The sequence below is a fragment of the Harpia harpyja genome, chromosome 14, assembly GCF_026419915.1.
Source record: "Harpia harpyja isolate bHarHar1 chromosome 14, bHarHar1 primary haplotype, whole genome shotgun sequence".
NCBI lineage: Eukaryota > Metazoa > Chordata > Aves > Accipitriformes > Accipitridae > Harpia > Harpia harpyja.
In genome coordinates this window covers 29,476,546-29,496,542 of record NC_068953.1, presented here as the reverse complement: position 1 = coordinate 29,496,542, position 19,997 = coordinate 29,476,546, and the positions used below count along the sequence as shown (strand labels likewise).

Below are 19,997 nucleotides of genomic sequence, written 5' to 3'. Positions count from 1 at the left end.
ATTTTAACTGACTAATTTTGTATGTTCAAATGTTTTTTGGCCTTAATCTCTTAAAGGAGCACATTTAATTCAATAATATTTAAAGATCAATCTTTTGTTTTAGATAATACAGATACTTGTATCTTTTCAGGTTCCAGAGTTCTAAATCTGGAAAGATCTACCTCCACAGAGATGTAAGGCTCCTATTCTCTCGGAAATCCATGGAAGTTGATAGCGGCGCTGCATATGAACTGAAATCTTACACTGAATCTCCAACAAATCCTCAGTTTTCACCAAGATGCTAGCAAACAATGGCAAACTGAAGTATTCATTTTACTGTTGATTACTCCTTACAAACGAAGATTGGTAGAGATGACAGTATGAAGTTAAGTCTGTAAAGGAATGAAAATAGCGCTCGAGAGAGAAGGTTCTTATGTGATCCTGGACCAGTTTTTAAAAGGTTTCTGGAATGAGCTTTGTGTATTCCAAGTAGACTGGAAACATACTTAAATCTAATCTTTTTGTACTGTTTAAAACCACTTCATTGGATGTGTTGCAATAGCAAATTCCCAAGTTAGTTTAGTGTTTACACTTTTTATTTTATTTTTCAGTTATTTAATATTTAATGTTTCCTTTAATACTCAAGTGATGTTTGTCTTTAGTGTTCTAATGTAGCATAAATCCTATGTAAAATCATACTATGTATTTTTGGCATTAATATTGAAATCTGAAATATATACAGATGTCTTTAATCTGTGTGATGTTTTAAGTGATATTCATTTAAGTTATTGAAAATGGGGACAACAGGTGAATTTCCATAACATTTCATACTATGCAAGCATTTAGCTTTCTTCTTTTTTCTCTTTAATGGTACCCTTTTCCTTTTTTTCTCACATACAGATTTAGTAACACTTGCAACCATAGTGCAGATTGTTCATTTACTTATGCATTCAGATCACTGGTTTGATTCATATTTTGCTCCCGCAATTTCTTGCTTTCCTTAAAGGCCACTTTAATTTTGCTTTCTGTTACTAGTTTTTCTCACATAAAATTCACGCCCTCCCCCATTTGATTTCTCAGATTGTGTTAAAGGATGTACTCTGCAAACAAATTAGTATTTATATCTTAAATATATGCAAAAGCTATGAAACTTGTACTTTTTGTTTTATTTTTAGATAAGGAGGATCTTCATGTAATCCTAAATATTTTTAATAGGTCAATTCCATTTAGGCCACTAGGTGGCCACAGGAAATTTTACTAGAAATGCTACATTGGGCATATAAATATTTTCCACTGTGTATGTGTATTCCTAAAACAAAACACAGTCAGATAAACAGTTTATGCTAAGTGTTAAACTGTGTAACTGAGAGAAATAAAGTTAGAAGCATTTGATTATATTTGAGGTATATATTTAATAATGAAAATGAAGCTTTACAATGTTTGCTGAGGATCTCAGTGTTTCTCAACTGTCTTACCTTGGTTTGTATGTTTTTCTTTACATCGCTGTAGGTTTTCAGAGTGTCAGTAATATGAAAGGTGACCTTCATATTTGGGAGTATAATGTGCTTAGCTGATGAAGACTCTGGAGAAAGAATGAATGTATATCTTGTATATTCAGCACTGCCCTTAGATGAGAGGAGAAGTCAGTGTATCGTGAAATCTCCAGGAAGTCTGCCAGGGAAAGTAAGGGAGACCAGATGTTCCAGATGATACTTATCAACTCTCTTGTATATTCAAATGGCTGTTGCTACAAAAGGGCAAAGCTCAGATATTACTGAGTCCATTTACCACTTCAGCAGTATTTTCCCCTCTGTTACACTAGGTTTTCAAAGGTTAGCAAGCATTTGTTTTGTAGAGACTTGGGAAAAGCTATACAGGGAGAGATTGTTTGCAGTTTCTAGTCATTTGTGTGCCCTGTAAAACTGAGAAAACGTTTCTTTTCATAGCAGAAGAGTCAAATACAACTGCAGTTGTACTGTGTACAGAACTAGGATCTAGACTAGTATAATGAGAATGTGTCCTAGTTTCTTTGTAGCTACTATTGAGTCATAAGCAAACAGCATGTATCCTCAAAATACTTATTTATGTCATGGTGCACATCTGCTTGCGTACTTGATTAAAAAAAAGTGTGAGAAAAGGACACACTTTTAATGAAAAGTCACAATTCACCTGTAGTAGATTAACCTTTTATTTTGCACTGACAATATGCAATGTTTGTATGTTTGTATCTTGATAACTTTAAATGACTTCTTCAAGCCATCCTTTTCTCCCTTCAGAGTAATACATTAATTTGTTCTGAACAGCAAAGAAGTGTGGATTTTGAGTATGTGGTCACTACAAGTCATGTTTAGGAAATAAATTTGTACTGACAAATAGTCAAACTACACTTAGTCCCTGTATGGATTCAGAATGAAAGTGACCTTAGATTATCCATGCACAACTTTGATTTAACTAAGTCATTCTCCATTTACACCTTGATCTGAGTTAACACTTTCCATTAGGGGCACACCTGGAGAAGTGCTGAATGTTCATAAAATACAAACTGAATTCTATATGACCTTCTATGCATAGGTTAAGAAATGAGACTAGACTAATTTTTGAGAAGTCATTTGCTGCTTCTCTTTACTCCTCAATAGGCTCAACCATATAGACTTATTTTTGAGAAATTTTTCTGAGCGGTTTATGAGGGCCTCCAGTGATGGATGCTCCAAGTAATCTCTTCCAGTGTTAAACGATACTTACCACAAGAAACCAATTTATAATGTCCAACTAAATCTTGCTGCAGTTGAAGTCAAATACTACTTGGCCTTTTCACTATAAGCAAAGACGACAATTTAGTTATTGTATCTCCCTTCTCGGTCTTGTTTTCTGTATCTAAGACAACCCCAGACTGTTCAGTCAGCCTTGCCTCATAGATTTTATTTTCTGTGCCTCTCATCATTCTGGCTCGTCGCTTTCTGTCTTGAAGTGCCTCAAGCTGGACACAGCATCCCAGACAGGGCCTCTGTGTACCAGTTAGACTGGAAGGATTGATTGATAAGTCTTACGGATTAAAGTCCTCTTTATACATCCCATTATAATACTTGATTTTTCAGTATCAGGAGATGTCAACTTGCATTCATCTTGTTACCCTGTATAACAGAGGTGTCTTACCTGCTTGTTCCCAATATGGTAGCTTTCCTGCATGTGTCATTGTTGAACTTGTTGACCAAGATTTTGTATCTCATCTTCTGTTTGAATCTGAATTGCAGTTATTTTCTAGGGTTCTTGTAGCTTCTCTTAGTGTAATCTGCTACTATTAGAGAAGTTTATAGTGCATTATCTGGGTCACCAATGAAACTGGGCAATATTGGCCCTGGGAAGCCCTTTGTGAAACCGTACTAAATACAGCATTGCTGTTTGAACAATTGATACCCATTTCCAACAAAACTTGCATCCACCACTTAAAGTTTCATCTAGTTAAGTTTCCCTAATTTGCATGGGGAAGTGTCAGAAGCCTTATTAATGCCAGAAGGCGTCTGGAACTTGAGCCACCTTCACCCACTTCTTCACACTGCCTGTTTCGTTTTTGTTGAAGGAAATGCGATTGTGTGAAACCCTTGTTCTTAATTGTGAATTCATGTCTAGCTACTCAGTTTTTTTTAAGTGCTTATTTTAGATGATTTCTCAGGTCATTATTGATTCGACAGCTTAATTATATAGGTTGTATTCTGTCCTCCCCTTACTCCTATTTAAAGTCAGAAAAATGGCGAAGCTATCGTTCTCCTGGAAGCCCATTCATTTTCTACAGGTTCCTATATAGGTGACCACTAATTAATTGGAGATTGCTTCAAGTCAGTTCTCTAAACCCTCAAGGATAATTTGTCATCCAAGTTGAAAATATGTACCAGATAAGGAAAAAAATAACTGATTCAAGTATCCTATAAACCGATCTTTCCTTATTCCAGCTTGAGGTTATACTCCGTTTGATACGCTGGCTATCTTGATCATGCCAGATTGAACAAAAGAAACATTAAATCCTTTGGACTTCACAAGGTTTGTTCAGTAATTTTCAGTGATGATGATTCTGTGCCCCTTTGTCTTCGTGATCTGCTTTAGATGCACATCCGTAAAAAAGTGACCTAGTTTCTGTATGCTGCTTTCTTGTATTTGAGGCCATTGAGGAACTTGAGCTTTTCCTGAGGTTCTTAATTTACTTCCCATCCTTCCTCTACGTTGTATAGTTTACACTTGTTCCCTTAAAGAAATAATTTCATTAAGGAACCGCTGAATCTTCAAAACTGTGTTTTGCCTCACACTAATTTCCTAAGAGATTTGAAAGAAATTCCTGAAGTTTGCATTCTTGTCTGCTGTCACTGCTTTGTTTTGCTTCCTTTCAAAATCTATGAACTTCATCCTTTTTATGATCATTCTTCTGTGTGTTGCTCTGGTTTTTACACCTTCAGACCTTTTCTCCTTGGTTTTGCTAGAAGCAAATGTGGCCCACCCACCATTATCATTGCTTTTTCTATCATTAGGAAAGAAGTACTCACTAGTGCCTTCTATGATTTTCCTGTGCAATCCGCCCTGCTGTATCCCTTTCTGAACAAGGGATATGCACATTCCCTGAGTTCCTTGCTACTACTACACAATCCTGGTCTCTGGATGAATCTCTCGGTTGCTCAAAAAAACGCTTCTAATGCTTCTAAACCTTGCCCATCCTTCCTGAGCTGTGCTCAAGCTGGTTCGCCACACCTGCATGCAGGGTGGAGAGGGTGTGCTGGTTCTCAGCCAGAAGGCACGGAGGACGCAGGCGCTACACCGTTGGTGGGTGGGCTGGAGGTCAAAATCACAGGAAAGCGGTGTAAGATGCTAGGAAAAGAGGGTTTGTATAGGAAAAGTGGGAGTGTACATTCATTTAACAGAGTATTAAGTAAAATCTATACCTTATTGTTCACATAATGCCTGTATTTAGGGACCCCTAAAGATTTATTAACGGTGAGCTATTTAAACCTCTCATTTACATTCTTGAAGACTAAGAGAGTCCACGGGAGGTGGTTATTGTTCTGCCAAGAACCAGACAGTGAGAAGTAGACGGGGAGGGAAGAAAATACGTTATGTAACTTGACACCACGCTGTTAAGAAGGTTCAGTGGACTATCCGAGACCTCCTATCCTGTCAGCTGGTGTCTGGGATTCAAAAAAGATGCTCAACTAAAGCTGCTGAGGACTCAGCTCCTCGTGTTTTGATCGGTGAAAGTAGCCAAAAGAACTAGTTTTAGCCAAGCGGCAAAGGTCTGTCTTTGCCCTTTACCCTGACGGCGGGCCAGGGAGGCCGCGCAGGCCAGCCCCCGGGAGCAGCGCGTGGGTGGTGGGTACCGAGCTGGGTCCCGGGGTGCCGGGGGGGTGCCAGCGAGGCGCCGGGGCCGGGGGGGGCCAAGCCTCGGCCTCTGAAAGCGGCACCCAGGCTGCCCGCTGGAGCTCGGCCATGTCCCGCCGCTGCGGGCAGGTCTTTACAAGCGGCTGGGACTTCGTGCTTTGAGCGAAGGCCTTGTGCCCTTCAGAGGGGCCGGCCGGGCCCGTGCCCGCAGGGTGCCTCGGGCCGGGGCCGGCTCCGGTTACCGGCTCCGGGGGCCAGGCCCACCGCCCGCCGGACTGCACCTCCCAGCGTGCCCGGCAGCGGACGTGACGCAGCGGGGGGGCGGAGACGGAAGCGGCTCCCGCGCGGCGCGAGGCCTGCGCCGCCGTGGGAGGCAGAGCGCGGAGGAAGTCTGGGCCCGCCGGCGCGCCGTCGTGCGAGCGGCCGCCATCTTGTGCGGGAGGTGGTGGCAGCAGCCCTGCGCTGCGCTGCGCGGAGGAGTGGCGGTCGCGCCTCCCTCGCTTGCCCTCTCTCCGCCGTCCTGCTGCCGCGGCGCCATGTCTGCCGAGAGCCCCGAGCCCGCCTCGGCCGAGGAGCAGAAGGTGGGTGGGTGGGTGGGTGGGTGGCCGGCCGGCAGCCCCGCCGAGGAGCGGGAGGAGGCCCGCGGGGCTTCTCCCGCCTCCGTCTGCGCGCTGAGGCGGAGCGGGGGCGCCGCGGCCCGGCCTCTCCCTCCCTCCCTCAGCCCGGGGGAGCCTCGCGGGCCGGCGCGGCCCTTAAGGCAGCGTCTCCCGGGCCTGGCCGCCCTCCTCGCCGCGCCCGGAGCCCCCTGAGAGCCGCGGCCCTTCCGCCGCCGCGCGGCAGGGCAGGAGGAGCCGGGCGGCTCGGCTCGGCTCTCCCAGCCGCCCTCTGCCGCCGGCTCGGGCGGGACGGGGCCCGGGGCCTGCCGTGGGCCGGAGCGGCGGGGAGGGCGCGGGCCCCGCCGCCCGCGGCTGGCGGAGGCGGGAGGCGGAGGAGCGGCACCACCATGTTGGCTTTTGCACTTGGGAGATATTTTGTTCACTGGTAAATCGTTGGCGTGCTCCGGCCTGGCGGGGCTAATGGCGCTTCCTCGCTCTCGGCCGGCTGCTCTGCCTGCCAGGGCGTCCCGGGGCAGAGAATTTCAGCTCGCAATCGCAGCGGCTGGAGACCGGCGATGATCCGGTGGCTAAATTTTCGTTTCGCTGTTAGAAAATTTTCAGCTATTAATGCGAGCCATTTAGGAGGCGAAATATCCAAAACACAACGGCTGTGGCCTGTTCTAGTTAAGACTTTTAGAGAATAACTGGCTGGGTTATCTTTTGATGGCGTTATGATGTCATCTCTGTCATAATTTTACAGTTTCTTAAGTGGGATTTGGCTCCACAGATGACTGTATGCTGTTAGCAGTTTCCTTCTGTTGGCTGTGACTTTAAGAAGCTGTTTGTTTTTCAGTCTTGTCATTGCTATGTGGACTCAGTTGCAATCTCCAGAGCTATTTCTGATAGGGAGCAGTTATGAAACGCAAGTACTCTTGGAAGGACTCTAAAAGAAAAAGCTTAATCTACTTTAGCTGTCAAGTTTTTGTTTAATAATTTACAATTTGTAATATGAGTTAGTCATACAAGTAGGCGAACTTTGGGGGTTAATATGGAATGATACCTTCTCAATAGATGTAGTAATCAGAACCAGCTTCTATGGCAGGTCTGTAATTATTCTTAAATGCGTGTGTTGTGCAGCTCAACTTAACGTTCATGTTAGGTAGACTACTGAAGTGATACCGTTCCTGTTCAGAGCCTATAAAAATAAATCTCTGGCCTATGCAGCACTCCTAGAATAGCTCTGTAATAAGAGCATAGTAAAACATGCGGTAGCAAGTTTATTGTGATGCCTTCTAGTGTGTTCTGATAAAGTCAGGTGACTGGGGCTGATTTTGCTGAGTTTCAGACTGAAGTCTTGAAATGCAGTGCTTATGCACTGTTTTGAAAAATTACCCTTTATTTGAGAGACAGGAATCCCTTACTGATCTGCTAATTTAGTTTTAATCTAGGTGTTCAAGACAAATTAATAATGTCAATAAAATAAAGCTTTGTTTTCTGTGAGTTTATATCCTGTTAGGATACTGTGGTATCAGTGTTATTATGGCATTGCAATATTAACCTTCACTAAAACCGTTTGGGTAGGCAAAATTGAACATTGACTCAGTTAATGCTTAGCTCTGAAATACTTACGTAAACAACCCATTTTGCAGTACTTATGTATGCTTAAAAAAGATGAAGCCCCTAAATGAACTTCGAGGCAGTGTTTTCATGATCAGACCTCTTTTTTAAACTTTTCTAACATGCTGTAAGAAGCTTGTGCATGTGTTAGGCGAGAAAGGTGTTAAACAAGAGAGTGATATGAATTGAAAACTTGCCAAAGACCAGCATTTCCTGTTCTTGGTGTGAAAACTCAGGATAGTGGCAGGGGGAAGTTCAGCAACAAAGCAGCTTTAGACGTTGGAGAACATATGCTTGGTTGACTGACTCTCTTTTTGCCTTAAAAGCCTATATTTTTCAGGAAGCTGTTAGAGGTGGTGCATTTTGTTCCTGGACTGGCTTTTGCCACATTAGTTTGGTGTTGTCACGGTTTTGCTGTTGTCATGTTTTTTCCATTTTTCTGCTTTACGTTTTGTCTGATGTCTTTTGCTAAAGAGGATGAGCTCTTCATACCAGAGTTTTAAAAGGCTGATGGCTCTTTTTTTAGCCATGCAGTTCACTTGTCCCAGCAGATACGCAACTTTACACTGCTAGTACCTCCGTAAAGATTAAAAGCTAATGCTATCTTTAAATGAGTTAGGTAACTACTGCCTTCCTGATAGATCCTTTTAATGAAGTAAGCGGACTTCACTAGCTGCGTCAAATTCCTGTAGAGAACTAAAATAATTTCTTTTGTGTGGTTGTCACAAGGAAGAAGAGCGTGGTATGTCTTGATTTCCGCCTACCCTCCCAATCATTTGTTAGTCACTTGATTGTTGCTTCTGTAACTCAAGGGAGAATGTTGTAAATGTATGAATGGCCTTGCTGGCTTGGGTTAAAGCCTTTGTGGCTCAACAACACATCTCCAAGAGTGCTCAATACCATCTAGTCCACAGAAGAATGGAAGGTCAGGGCATGCATGCAGTAATCTTCCCCAGAAAACTATCCCAGGTCTCAACAATCTGTGGTTTAAAAGCCTTCTGAGCTGCAAAGGAACACATCGAGTTACCTTCTGAATCCATCTAAATTCTTGGCACCCCCTGTATCCTTTGGCAAGGAGTTCTGCAGCTTAACTATATTTTATAGGAAGAACTGTTGTCTTAAGTATTTTTTGAGCCTGCCATCAGCTGGTTTTGTTTGACACCCCAAGTCTTTGTATTGAAATTCTATTAATTTCTCTTACGTAGTTTTTTGAGTCTTAATTGTTCTTGGTCATCAAGGGTAAGTGACCATAGTCTATCCTTTTCAGCTGCATTGATGCATACCACAGTATTTTGTGTTTTGATTGCCTGCTGTGTGATGATTTGTTAGCCCTGTGAGTTAGCATAAATGTCTCCTTTGATGCATCATGAATACATATTTATGTAAGCTATTTATTGTTGGCCCTCCGTTCTTAAAAAATACCTCCTTTTGGTTAGTATTGGCAAAACATGCCCCCTCAAATGCTTTGTCTGTTGGCTCAACAGTGAGTACCCAGTGATTCAGCATTAGCTGTTGAAAGTGTTCAGCTCAAAGGATTGCTTTTGAGAAAATCCAGTCAGTGTCGGCATGATAATAAAGCACAATAGGAAGAACAGCAGCTGAAGAATGATCTTTGTAACACATGAAAACTGCGGTCTTGGCTAGTATGATATTAAATAGTGAGCAATAGCATAGTTCTATGTTCAGTAGTGTCAGGGAGACTTTGCCCTTTATTTGTATTTTGCATTGTATTGCATAGCTGTGTTTTCATCTAATAAAAAGCATTGGTTCCTGTCCTCATAGAAGTTTCTCTTAAACTGTTATGAGAATGTCTATCTTTTCTTGGTAGAACTGTTAATTCAGATTCCCACTGTATTGTACACAACTGTCTTGAGATGTCTTGGCCTAATGGAGCAACTAGACAATGTTATATTCTAAATCTGTTGTTACAACCTTTGCTTCTGAGGTTTTTTTTACCAGAAAGGTGTTGAATATTATAGAACTTTGAGCTTTTATAAGAGATATAGCAAAGCACTGGGGTAGGCTAGTGTGGTGGCTGTAGTTCTTTGGCAGTTCTGGCTTAAGTACCTCCCAGCTGCTTGTGTTTCTCTCTCCTCCCTGCTGCTGTGCTAACATACCTGTTTGTGCAGCTGCTTGGTTATCCAGAATGTGGAAACTGATCCCAAGAAGGGGGGGAACTTAAAAAAAAAAAAAAAAGTTATTTTTCTGTTGAATTAATTTCTGTAACCCATTCGTGTGCAGTATACGTAGCAATGCCGACTGATGCAATGCAAAGGGTGATGACGCAGATAGAAGAGTGTGAAGGGGCTGCCTAAGCAGCTCTAAGTTGATATGAAACCTTAGTCACAGATTAATGTGAGGCCCTCTGATTTCAGTGGCAATTCTTTCCTGCCTAAAGGTCTTTGTGTGACTTCAAATCATAGTAATTCAAGAACTACAGCAGTCAGTGCAAATCAATGTATTCTCCCTGAACTAGCAATGGTTTGCATGCAAAAAAAAAAAAAAAAAAAAAGCCTTGGCCAAATACTAGAAAGTAGCAAACCAAGAATTTTGAATGGAAGATACTTTAGAAATTATCTAATAGAAGAAATTGTACTTCGTACATCAAATTGCTACATGGACCCGAATAGATGAGTGTAAAGTAGAGGTCAGCGTTGAAAGACTGGATGTACAAATCGCAGTTTTTGCCCAATGAGTATATTCAAATGATTACTTTGAGCATCCATATTTTACAGTACACTCATAGAACAGGCATTTTATTTTACACAAATGCACTATCCAACTGTCTTCATCCTCATAATTTTACGGTAATTATAGACATGTATAGAGAATTACAGTATTGTTGCTATTAATATGACAGCAGGCATGTTTTTGAGACTGAGCTACTTTAACACTGTTCAGGAGTGAACATCAACACATTACATTTAGAGCAGTCATACAAACTAGATTGTGGCAATGCAAGTGCTAGTCTGGCTGTGCAACTTCATGATCAAACAGGGGCAGTTGGAAAAAAAAGTCCTGTGGCTCTTGCCCAGCTTTCAACATTTGTTTGTTCGTAGTGGAACCCTTGTTTTGACCAAAAAATGTTTTTTGTTTGGGGGATTTTTTTTTTTTCAAAACTGAATAATTTAATTTTAGTATAGACCGCTTTTATGTGAAAGAGAAATGCATTGATTAGATGCAAACACATCTCCAGGAAAGTTATCTAAGATGGGAGGCTGAACTCCTATAGTTGCTGTCGGTATTCAAGCGAGAATGTATGAAAATGTCTATTAAAATAATTGCTATATTCACTTGGTAGCAGCAATCGGCATGTTGGTGAATTACCTGCAAACGTATTCTGCATAAATAGTTCATTATTGTAGATTTCATTTACAGTATTGCTAATTGTCTTTCAGGAAATGGAGGATAAGGTGATCAGCCCAGAAAAAGTTGAAGAAGCAAAATTGAAAGCAAGATATCCTCATCTGGGCCAGAAGCCAGGAGGCTCAGACTTCTTGAGGAAGAGGCTTCAAAAAGGAGTGAGTTCTTTATTGTCCACAGGGTATGGACAAGAAATTCCAAAATTCCTGTATCTGTGATTTTTTTTTTTTTCTTCCCACTCCACAGGCCTTTGCGTGAATAAAAGAGTGTTAAGAAATTTAAACTTTGTCTGTGAAAGCACAGGGAAGAGAAATTCGTTTCTACAAAACAAATGCCAAATTGGCAGGATAGCTGTTTACAGTACAGCATCAATGGCTCAACTGCACTTTTTAGAAAAAATTAAACTTAGAAGCTGGCTGAGTGCTGCTGTGATAGACTTCATAAAAAACATTATAGTAAACACGAAGGGTCAGAACCTCATCCCTGTTTTGTACTGATCTTATCTTGCCCATTCTTATGTCCTCCTAATGTATTTCTACTCTTATTATCCATGTTTTTAGCACATGAAAGCTTAGTGTCTGCTGTGTTATGCCAGGCACCATCTGACATCAGTGGCTTGAGAATGGCAGTGTAATTCTGAATATACACACTAACCAGAAAATAATGACAGAAGAATGAAGAGTGAGTTAGTATTTCAGTATTGTTCCACATTTAACCAGTGTCTGTTATTTTCTTAGTTACTCAACTGTTTATTTTTTTTAGTTTAATTATTCATAAAGTGATTATGTAATGCCTTTCAGGCATGCGAGAACTCTCTTCTTGGAATAATCCTAGCATATCACTACTTCTGATGATGCTTTCATTGCTGTCACACTGTCTGTTTGTTTGTTGTTTTTTTACTATTGTCTAGGCCCTTTTGAGTGCACGCAATGATTCCAGGTATAAATCCTTCGCAAACCAGCTGTTGGAGTTCAGTGCTGATCTAATTCTGTGCTATCTGGTAACATCTCCTGGGAATTGTTACTGTTGGCAGGTTTTTTGGATAAGCTTTCTCAAGTTGGAGTATATGCAGCATAGTTAAAGGCTGCTGGGAATGGGCAGGTGGTAGATTAGGTGACCCCTTCTGTGAGTTAGGCTGTTACGTGGTCAAAGGCAGCCTAAATGAGACTTCAGTGGGTTCAGTGTATGTGTAGACACAGAAGGGAGAAGGTAAGTATGTGGTGTTGTGATAATTCAGGAAAACAGACCAGCATCCACTCCCTAAGGATTGATGGCCGTAAAGGAATTATGACTGCTTGCACTCAGTGCAAATGTGAGGAAAACTCACCACCACCAATAACAATCTGTACAGTATCTTCATCTTGATTATAGCACTACTTAATGCAAAAGTTGTTGCAGCCTATATTTCAAAGTCGAGCAGAGGTAGACCAGTGGGCATCTTAATTGACTAAGTGTTTGGGATTTTGCTACTTTGATGGAAGATGACGTAAGGTTGTGGATTCCAATTCTTAATCTGCCTTCTTCGGTTCTCCACCCCTGATGTGGTGGTAATAACTTTCTTCAATTTCATTTTTTTATTATTTTTGTTTAGTGTGCTCAGTGTCTTAAATGAGGAAGCATCTTTACTTGATATAGATGCCTGGTGTACTTTGGGCTGCCTGGATTGCTGAAGTTTAAAATAGAGTGAGGATAGTGAGTATGTTTTCAGATAGTATTTGTGACATGAAGACACCTGGATAGACACAGTCAGTTTGAAAGGGATGATCAAAATCAGGCCATCTGTGAGAAGCTAGAGTAAATCAGAGGAAAATACAGGAATAAGTTAAAGGAAGAAATGGACTGATACTCTAATGCATGAAAGATCGTAGGTTATCTCAGATATTCTTGTAAATGTATGTAGTCAACTGTAGCCCAGATTTTCTTCGATTTGGCAACTAGGACATGCTCTGCCCATTGATATTTGCTCTCCAGAAATGTTCTGCATTGGGTGCAAACGCTATTATTAGCACACTTTCTCCAGAATAAGAGTAGACGAGAACCATGCTACACCACGCTCCTGTAGAGGGATTCTATTTGGAGATCGTACGTGGCCAGAAATAGATATCTGTTAACAGCAGTAACACATTGAATGATTGAGCAATTCTGTTATTACGTAGATGCTGTTTAAAAGTTTCTATTGGTCGCTTCAGTCTTGAAGGACAAAATATGAAAGCTGTTTTCCAAATCAGATTATGTTATAACTTGAGATCTAGTCTGCAGATGCAGTGCTAGAAGATTGTGGTGTAAATAGGGATTACACCATCAAAAGGATTTAATTGGGAAGGTTTACAAATAAAAGTGCATGGTTCAGATGTACTATTGAATGCATGGGAAAAACAGATTTGGTAACTTTGAGGCTCTGGCAGGGGACATGTAAAGCCTTCTTCAGGAGGCCTTGCATAAACATGCCCCCCACCCTTAGGTAAAGGCCTGTTAAGTCAGGTGTTCAAATTACTTCTCTCTTAATGACTGCTGCTTCTGAATGTTTTGCAGCTGGTTAGTACTAATGCAAAATGAAGAGTATGGTAGTAATAACCTGCCTGGAAGCACTTAAACATAGCAGGTAGTGATGGCTGTTGCTCAACTGACTGAGGAATAAGCCTATAGAAAGCAAATGAGGGATTGTTCTCTTCAGAGATGACTGCAATTGTAAGCAGCAGTTGCTAGTGTAAATCTTTTAACTGAATCTGATTTTTTTGGCCTCATATGACAATCTGTTCAAAATCATGGGTTACAAGTACCTTAACAGTAGACCACAGAGTAAGTGATGAACAAAATAGAACTTTTCCTGCAAAGTGTGTCAATGAGCAGTTGAAGACTTGATGCAGACTTTGGATGAAATTCCATGCCTCATCTTACCATGATGCAGATAAATTGTAACAGTCATTTGGCTTTAACATTCACACATAACTTAATATTTTGAGAAATGTGACAACAAAAAAGACTCTTAAAGGTAATGCTAATAAAAATTTGCTGGAATATTAAGGAACACTGTTTTAGATATTCAAATGTAATGTACTTACTTTTGTATTCAGAAGAAACCTGGAGCGTGGGATAAGAATTGCCTTCACACAGTGCTTTTCAGAAGGACTACACAGTAGATTTGACTTTGCTAAATAATTAGTTTGGGAACTTTAGGGATTATAGTTTCACTGTTGTAATGTATGCAGATAACAGGTTTTCTTGTTAGCATGCAGTTTCATGCTACTTTGATCTTCTGGTATGATAGAGCAAGCTCTGTTCTCCAGCTTTAGTTCATGCATTGTTTGGTTATTCTGTGTAGCAGAACTTGTTCACTGCAACAAAATTTACAAACCCCAAGGTTTCACCTGTGGGAGACCAGAGCTCTTGGGAAGACCAGGGCAAAAATAATATTCATGTATGGTGTGAGTTTAATGGTATATGTAGAACCTTAACTGTATACTTGCCTATTGTTAAGAGTTTAGCTATGTGTGCTTAATAGTCTTGATAGGATTTTTTTTTTAATTGACATAGAGCTATCTTTCCAAATTGGAAAGATTTTATAACTGTTTTTAAAATGTAAAGAATCTATTTAACAATGTAATTCATTGTATACATCTGATAAGATTGCAGGCTTTTAAATATACGTGTGTTTTGTCTTCTAGCAAAAATACTTTGATTCTGGTGATTACAACATGGCAAAAGCAAAGATGAAGAATAAGCAACTGCCTACTGCAGCTCCTGACAAGACAGAAGTCACTGGTGACCATATTCCTACTCCACAAGATCTTCCACAGCGGAAACCATCTCTTGTTGCTAGCAAGCTGGCTGGCTGACGAGAACAGCTGAACTGCATGATTATTCTCATTCCTGTTATTTCTCCTTAATAGTTATTTCTCACCCTCACGTCCCCCCTTTTTCTTTCTTACACTAAGTCATGAGACTGACAGCTTTGCAGGTAGCGATAGCATGTGCTGCTATTGTAAGGGAGTACTGTTAAGAGTAAAACGTGTAGTATTTGGACTAGTTGAGAACAATGCACTGATTAAAAAGGACAAGTTTGGTTAGAGCAATGTAATCTACTTGAAAATGTACATATTGCCCATTTCCTAGTGTAGGACTGGTTCCAGCAAGTGACATCGCAAGTTTTACAACTTCTAATGTTTCTGCTTTTGTTATTTCATCTTAATTACAGCATATTTGTATTTAATATAACCTCCAGTTGTGTTGGGTTTTTCTTCTGTGTTTGGGTTTATTGTCTAAAATAGAGGTTTAGACCACAAGTTGCTAGATGGTAAAGCATGTATAAAAACAAAGACAGGGCTCTGATTGAATTTTGTTTCTGCTTTTGAACTTGAACGGCCTTAAACCTGTTTCAGCTTTAACAATAGAGTTTTTACTTGGGCAATATTTGCCCATTCTGGTGTAACTCTTGTGAATCTAGTGCTTATTGACAACTGCCTGTTGAAGCTGGTATTCTTTTCAGTTCCGTAGCTTAGGACACACTTTTGTTGAAGATGTGAATGAAGTGTGCATGTGCATAGACTGTTGAATTCACTCTTGTGCCATTTTTGTAAATACAATAGTTTTGCACAACCTTTTGCAAACGTCTATTAGTTTTACATTTTAAAAAGCAGGTAATGTGCCACTCAAAGCACACGTGATTCTGTATCTTTCAAAGTCTTGTCCTGAAACTAAGAGCCCAGAATCTTGCTACTGAAAGTAAAAATTGTATACCTGAAATTTGTGAAACACATTTACCCTTGACTTAGCCTTATGCTTTTGCGGTTGTATATTTTGTTTTGCAACAATGTCCAGCATTCAAATATAAATCTGGAATTTGTACCTATGTTTGGAGGCAAGTGCCCTTTCTGTTCAGCATCTCTTTAAGCTTTTAAAGCTGAAATGTTCTGTCTGATGACATGGAAGATGGCTAAAGGTACTGTTCTAGAGAGTTTCCTGTGTGGCAAACACCAAATCTAGGCTTGCTAAGGTTGATATGCAGTTGTCTTTGGGCTATTTTAGACTTCTGGAAGTAGAAGGGTATATAATTCTTTTTTTCTTGGACTCTTGAAGTGGTAGTAAACTATCTCCTTTTCTCTTTGTTATACAGTGGCTTTGGGGAAACAAAGAACTGGAAGTTGTATTTATATAATGCCCTATTGAGAAATAGGTAACTTTTCATGTAAAAAAATAGGAATGCACTTCAGATCATCTTTATGATGCAGGTCGTAAGTACTAGGTTGCCAAAATATGTAGTTGATATTAGACAGGTAACTTGATGCATTTGAAAGCATGTTTGTTCAATGAAATCAGAATATTAAAAGTGCGGTATGATCCATAATGTAATTGATTTTCATATAGGTTCTTTGGGAGTATAAGAAACTCTTTAAAAAGATCACTTTACTGAATACCTTTTTCTTTAAAGAAACAGTTCTGAAACAGCCTATTAAAAACAAAGCACCACTGTGGGTATTATAAGAGAAAACACTCTTAAAGATGCGTGCTTTTAGAACGACGCACTTTGTGTTGACATATTCAGAAAGATCCTACAGGATAAAGGACTGCTAGTCAAAAAGAACGCTGGCTCATATTTTCTGCAATGCTCTCTTCTAAAAGCAAACATAAGAAAATGATCAAGAGAAAACAGATAATCTTAATTTGGTCCTGTTTTGATCAGAAGATGAGCAAAGTGTATCGGTGTCTATATAATGCCTTTGGTTCAGAGAAGTCATTCCAGAAAATTTTGAAATTGCTAACCTGGTTCTTTTCAAGTCTGTATAGCCCTTTTCTAGTAATTAAATGGGCTCTGTCAAGCCTGTCCATGTTTCTTATCCTTGACTACTATTATAAAGAATCAGTGATTTTTGCAGAACAGATTGAAGACATGGGCCTACTTGACTTCTTCAAGTAAGAAATTAGGCTGGGAGAATAGCAAGGAAACTGGATATATTGAAGCAAACTGCTTTTTATAGATGTTTGTCCTAATGTGGAAATCCCTCTTTATTTTTGTATGTATAAATGAAATTAAAACTTAATGATAGGACTGGGCCTGAAACAAATTTTGAACAATTTAAGGTGACTTGTTGTGTATTGTCTGGTGCCACTATCTGTAGCTCGCATAAGGTGAGCTTTCTTGATGTTTGGAAAGGTTTAAAAAGATAGCCATTTAAATTTAAACATTCCACTCACTTAGCTACAACTCAGCTTGTCCTGCTGGTTGGACAACACAAGCTCTTCCGATACTCACTTGGTGACTTGCAGTTCTTAAGATTACCACAAATTCAGCTATGAATATATTATCCATGTGTATATTTGAAGTACTGTAATACTGACTAGGTCAATGACTGATGATGAGCCTTCATGTCTGACAGACCTCAGCAGCAGGCATGGCTATTTTGATTATATACACTTAAGTATAAAACTTAAGTCCAATAATCACTTAACAGTAAATCAAACATGATGCAAATCGATGCTTACTTTCAGCTTACTCCAGCAAGATAACTCAGCTATCCAAACTTATGTACATAATGTATTATATGAGTTTTACCATTTGATAATTGCCTTTTTCAAAGAAAACCTGTCCGCACTGTAGACTGGCAGTCCCTTTCATATCTTGCCTTTAAAGATAGACAGTGTTTAGTTATTAGGGTAGTACTCATGTAGGCTTATAATAGCAGGTAGCACCGACATTTTATTTGAGGTAGTTAAGTGGATTAATTACAACTTCACAGATACGTCCCCAAATCTGTAGCACCAAAGGCTTCCCTCTCATTGTTCTTGATGTAGTAGGACAGTGTTTGTGTAAAGGCCACAGGAGTACATTTTGTTGGACATATTTACACCCAGTCAAGATGTTAAGGTGATAAAAATGTCAATTGTTCTTTACAAACTTACACATTGTATAGTATACAGAATAAATTGATCTACTTAGTTTTTACTGCAAAGTGAAGATTTGTCTCGTCTTTACTGTGGTTTCCTAAAAGATACTGCATACTTCGGTATTCTCTACAGAAAATTTCTAAAACCTAAATCTTGCTACTCTGTATCATTAAAAATATGACTGGGCTTTGGTTTCTAGTATGTTAGACTACAGAATTACTTTAATGTAATCACATTTATATATATTTCAGTGCTTATTTTTCTAATAAGGCAATTAAAGCTTATTGTTTGAAAACTCCGTAACAGATGATTGTTTTGGTCCCTTGCACTGAGTGAAGGGGATATATGGGAATTAGCTTGGCATATAGAAGTTTGCATTGCTATAGACTATTGGCCTGAATATGGCAACATTTCCAAGAAATCAAGATGCTGTAAGAAGTCCAACTAATTTCATATTCAGGCTGTGACTTAGGTGCTGATCTTTGTGCAACTTCAAGATCCGCGTGGTGTATTTACACAATTAGCTCAGTCACCAAGGTCATAGTAACGCCCTCTATACTCTGCATCTCTAACAAACAGGAGAAAAATACCCAGTTAAAGTAGTGTCATTCAAATATGCTGAGGCAGTGCAACGGCTGCATTAACACTGGCATTAGTAACCTAAAGTAACACCTGAATCTCTGTATGGGGAGTGGCATCAGTCTTCTGGCAAAGACAAACCATTTAAATGCAGGCTTATTGCCCAAATCTGTTTCTAATTGGAGCTGAGGCAGGTATGGTTCCACAGACCTGTGCCCAGAGAAGCTTTGCGTTTAGTGGCTGTGCTCACAGACGATGACCATGTCAAGGGAGGCAGGATTGCAGTAACTTCTTTATTTGATGGCTGGGGGACTTTCTGTGAGCTTGGGAAGAACAGACTGGGGGAGCACGCAAACAGGATGAATGGGGGTTTTGTTTGTTTTTTTAACTTGGAGTTGGGCTGAATGTGTGGTTTATTTATTCCTGCTTTAGTAGAAGCAAGCCACCCTCTTTCAGATTCACGTCTTTGGCTTTTTCATCCCAATTTCTAGCATCCATAGATCCAGAGTAACTTGAAATCTGAAAACTTCTGTGCATATGCAAAGCATTTATTTCCATTAAATATTTATCTTGAAAATGTTTCTGGAGTACTAGCACAGAGGCAGATAGCCTTGAGCTCAACCGATGTGCTTGGAAAAGCTTTATTTTAGGGGCAGATGACTGAATTGTCCCTATCCTTCTTGGGCAGTGCATCTTTGTTACAATGAGGATGCTGCTTGATATATGTTAATGATAAATATTCTTGCATATTTATAGCAGGCACAGAAGTCTGTTTACTGCTTTGGAAAATATTGACAAAGCCTCCAGCCATGTCAGGTGGATGTTTATTTGACTTTGGTTTAAAATGGGAAGATGAAGTACTTTTTGTTTCTGACGTTGTCTAAATTTAATAAACATGTTTCAGTAGGGTTAGGGGTTTTTTTTTACCTTATTGCAGAACAGTGTTGTAGCTCTTATTAAAATAAAAGAGGAATATGGTTGGATAAGCTGTCAACTTCCCTTGACAATATTACAGAATAATCAAATAACTGTCATTGACATTCCTGGTACAGGGAGTCTCCACAGAGACTGGGTTCAACCTCTGCTGGTACTTCTGTCTGTGTTAGTATGGTAGGGTTGTTTCCTTACTGGGTTTGAGGAAAAAAAAACAACTGTAAGAGTCTTCCTTGAGAAACAGGAGTTGTATTTTTTAAATGCGTGGCATTGAATTATATGGCTGAAACCACAAGGATGCTTAAATGCAAGAACAGGAGCTGAGAATTATTCTGAACTTCAGGTCTGTTCTCAGGTGACAGTTTTTATACTGTTGAAAAACATTTGGCTAATAGATTGAAAAGAAAATATGTATGTGATGTTTTAGAGACAAGAGAAATCTTCTTACCGTAGGCATAGATGGGTCGAGGCAAGCTTTCTGCATGGGAATTTAATCATGTAGGTTTTGTCTTGTCTTTTCAGGAAGGCCAAAATACCTGGAAGTAAATCCCAAGCGTTGCTGGGATAATATGTGCGTAGTACATGATTTTATCTCTTCCTACGTTATCTCTTGCATTACATTTTGGAGTTCTTAACTGGTACCTCTTCAGTCAGTACTGACTGAAACCAGCCTTGTTTCTTTTCTGCAGC

General features: G+C 39.9%; 2 protein-coding genes across 10 annotated transcripts in view; both read left to right on the top strand.

Annotated features, from left to right (window-relative positions):
- Nucleotides 1-1,376, top strand: part of ATOSA (atos homolog A) — a 49,590-nt gene extending 48,214 nt beyond the window's left edge. For all 9 annotated transcript variants that reach the window (XM_052809004.1, XM_052809003.1, XM_052809002.1 and 6 more), the window contains one exon: nt 131-1,376. In XM_052809004.1, the coding sequence (XP_052664964.1) occupies nt 131-284 (154 nt within the window). In that variant the 3' untranslated portion in view covers nt 285-1,376. The remainder of the gene's footprint in view (nt 1-130) is intronic.
- Nucleotides 1,377-5,701: 4,325 nt separating this feature from the next.
- ARPP19 (cAMP regulated phosphoprotein 19) lies at nt 5,702-17,860 on the top strand. Its single transcript, XM_052807612.1, has 3 exons — nt 5,702-5,918; nt 10,949-11,071; nt 14,579-17,860. Exons 1-3 carry the CDS (start codon nt 5,874-5,876, stop codon nt 14,747-14,749), a joined length of 339 nt encoding a protein of 112 aa, XP_052663572.1. The 5' UTR covers nt 5,702-5,873; the 3' UTR covers nt 14,750-17,860.
- Nucleotides 17,861-19,997: the final 2,137 nt, after the last annotated feature.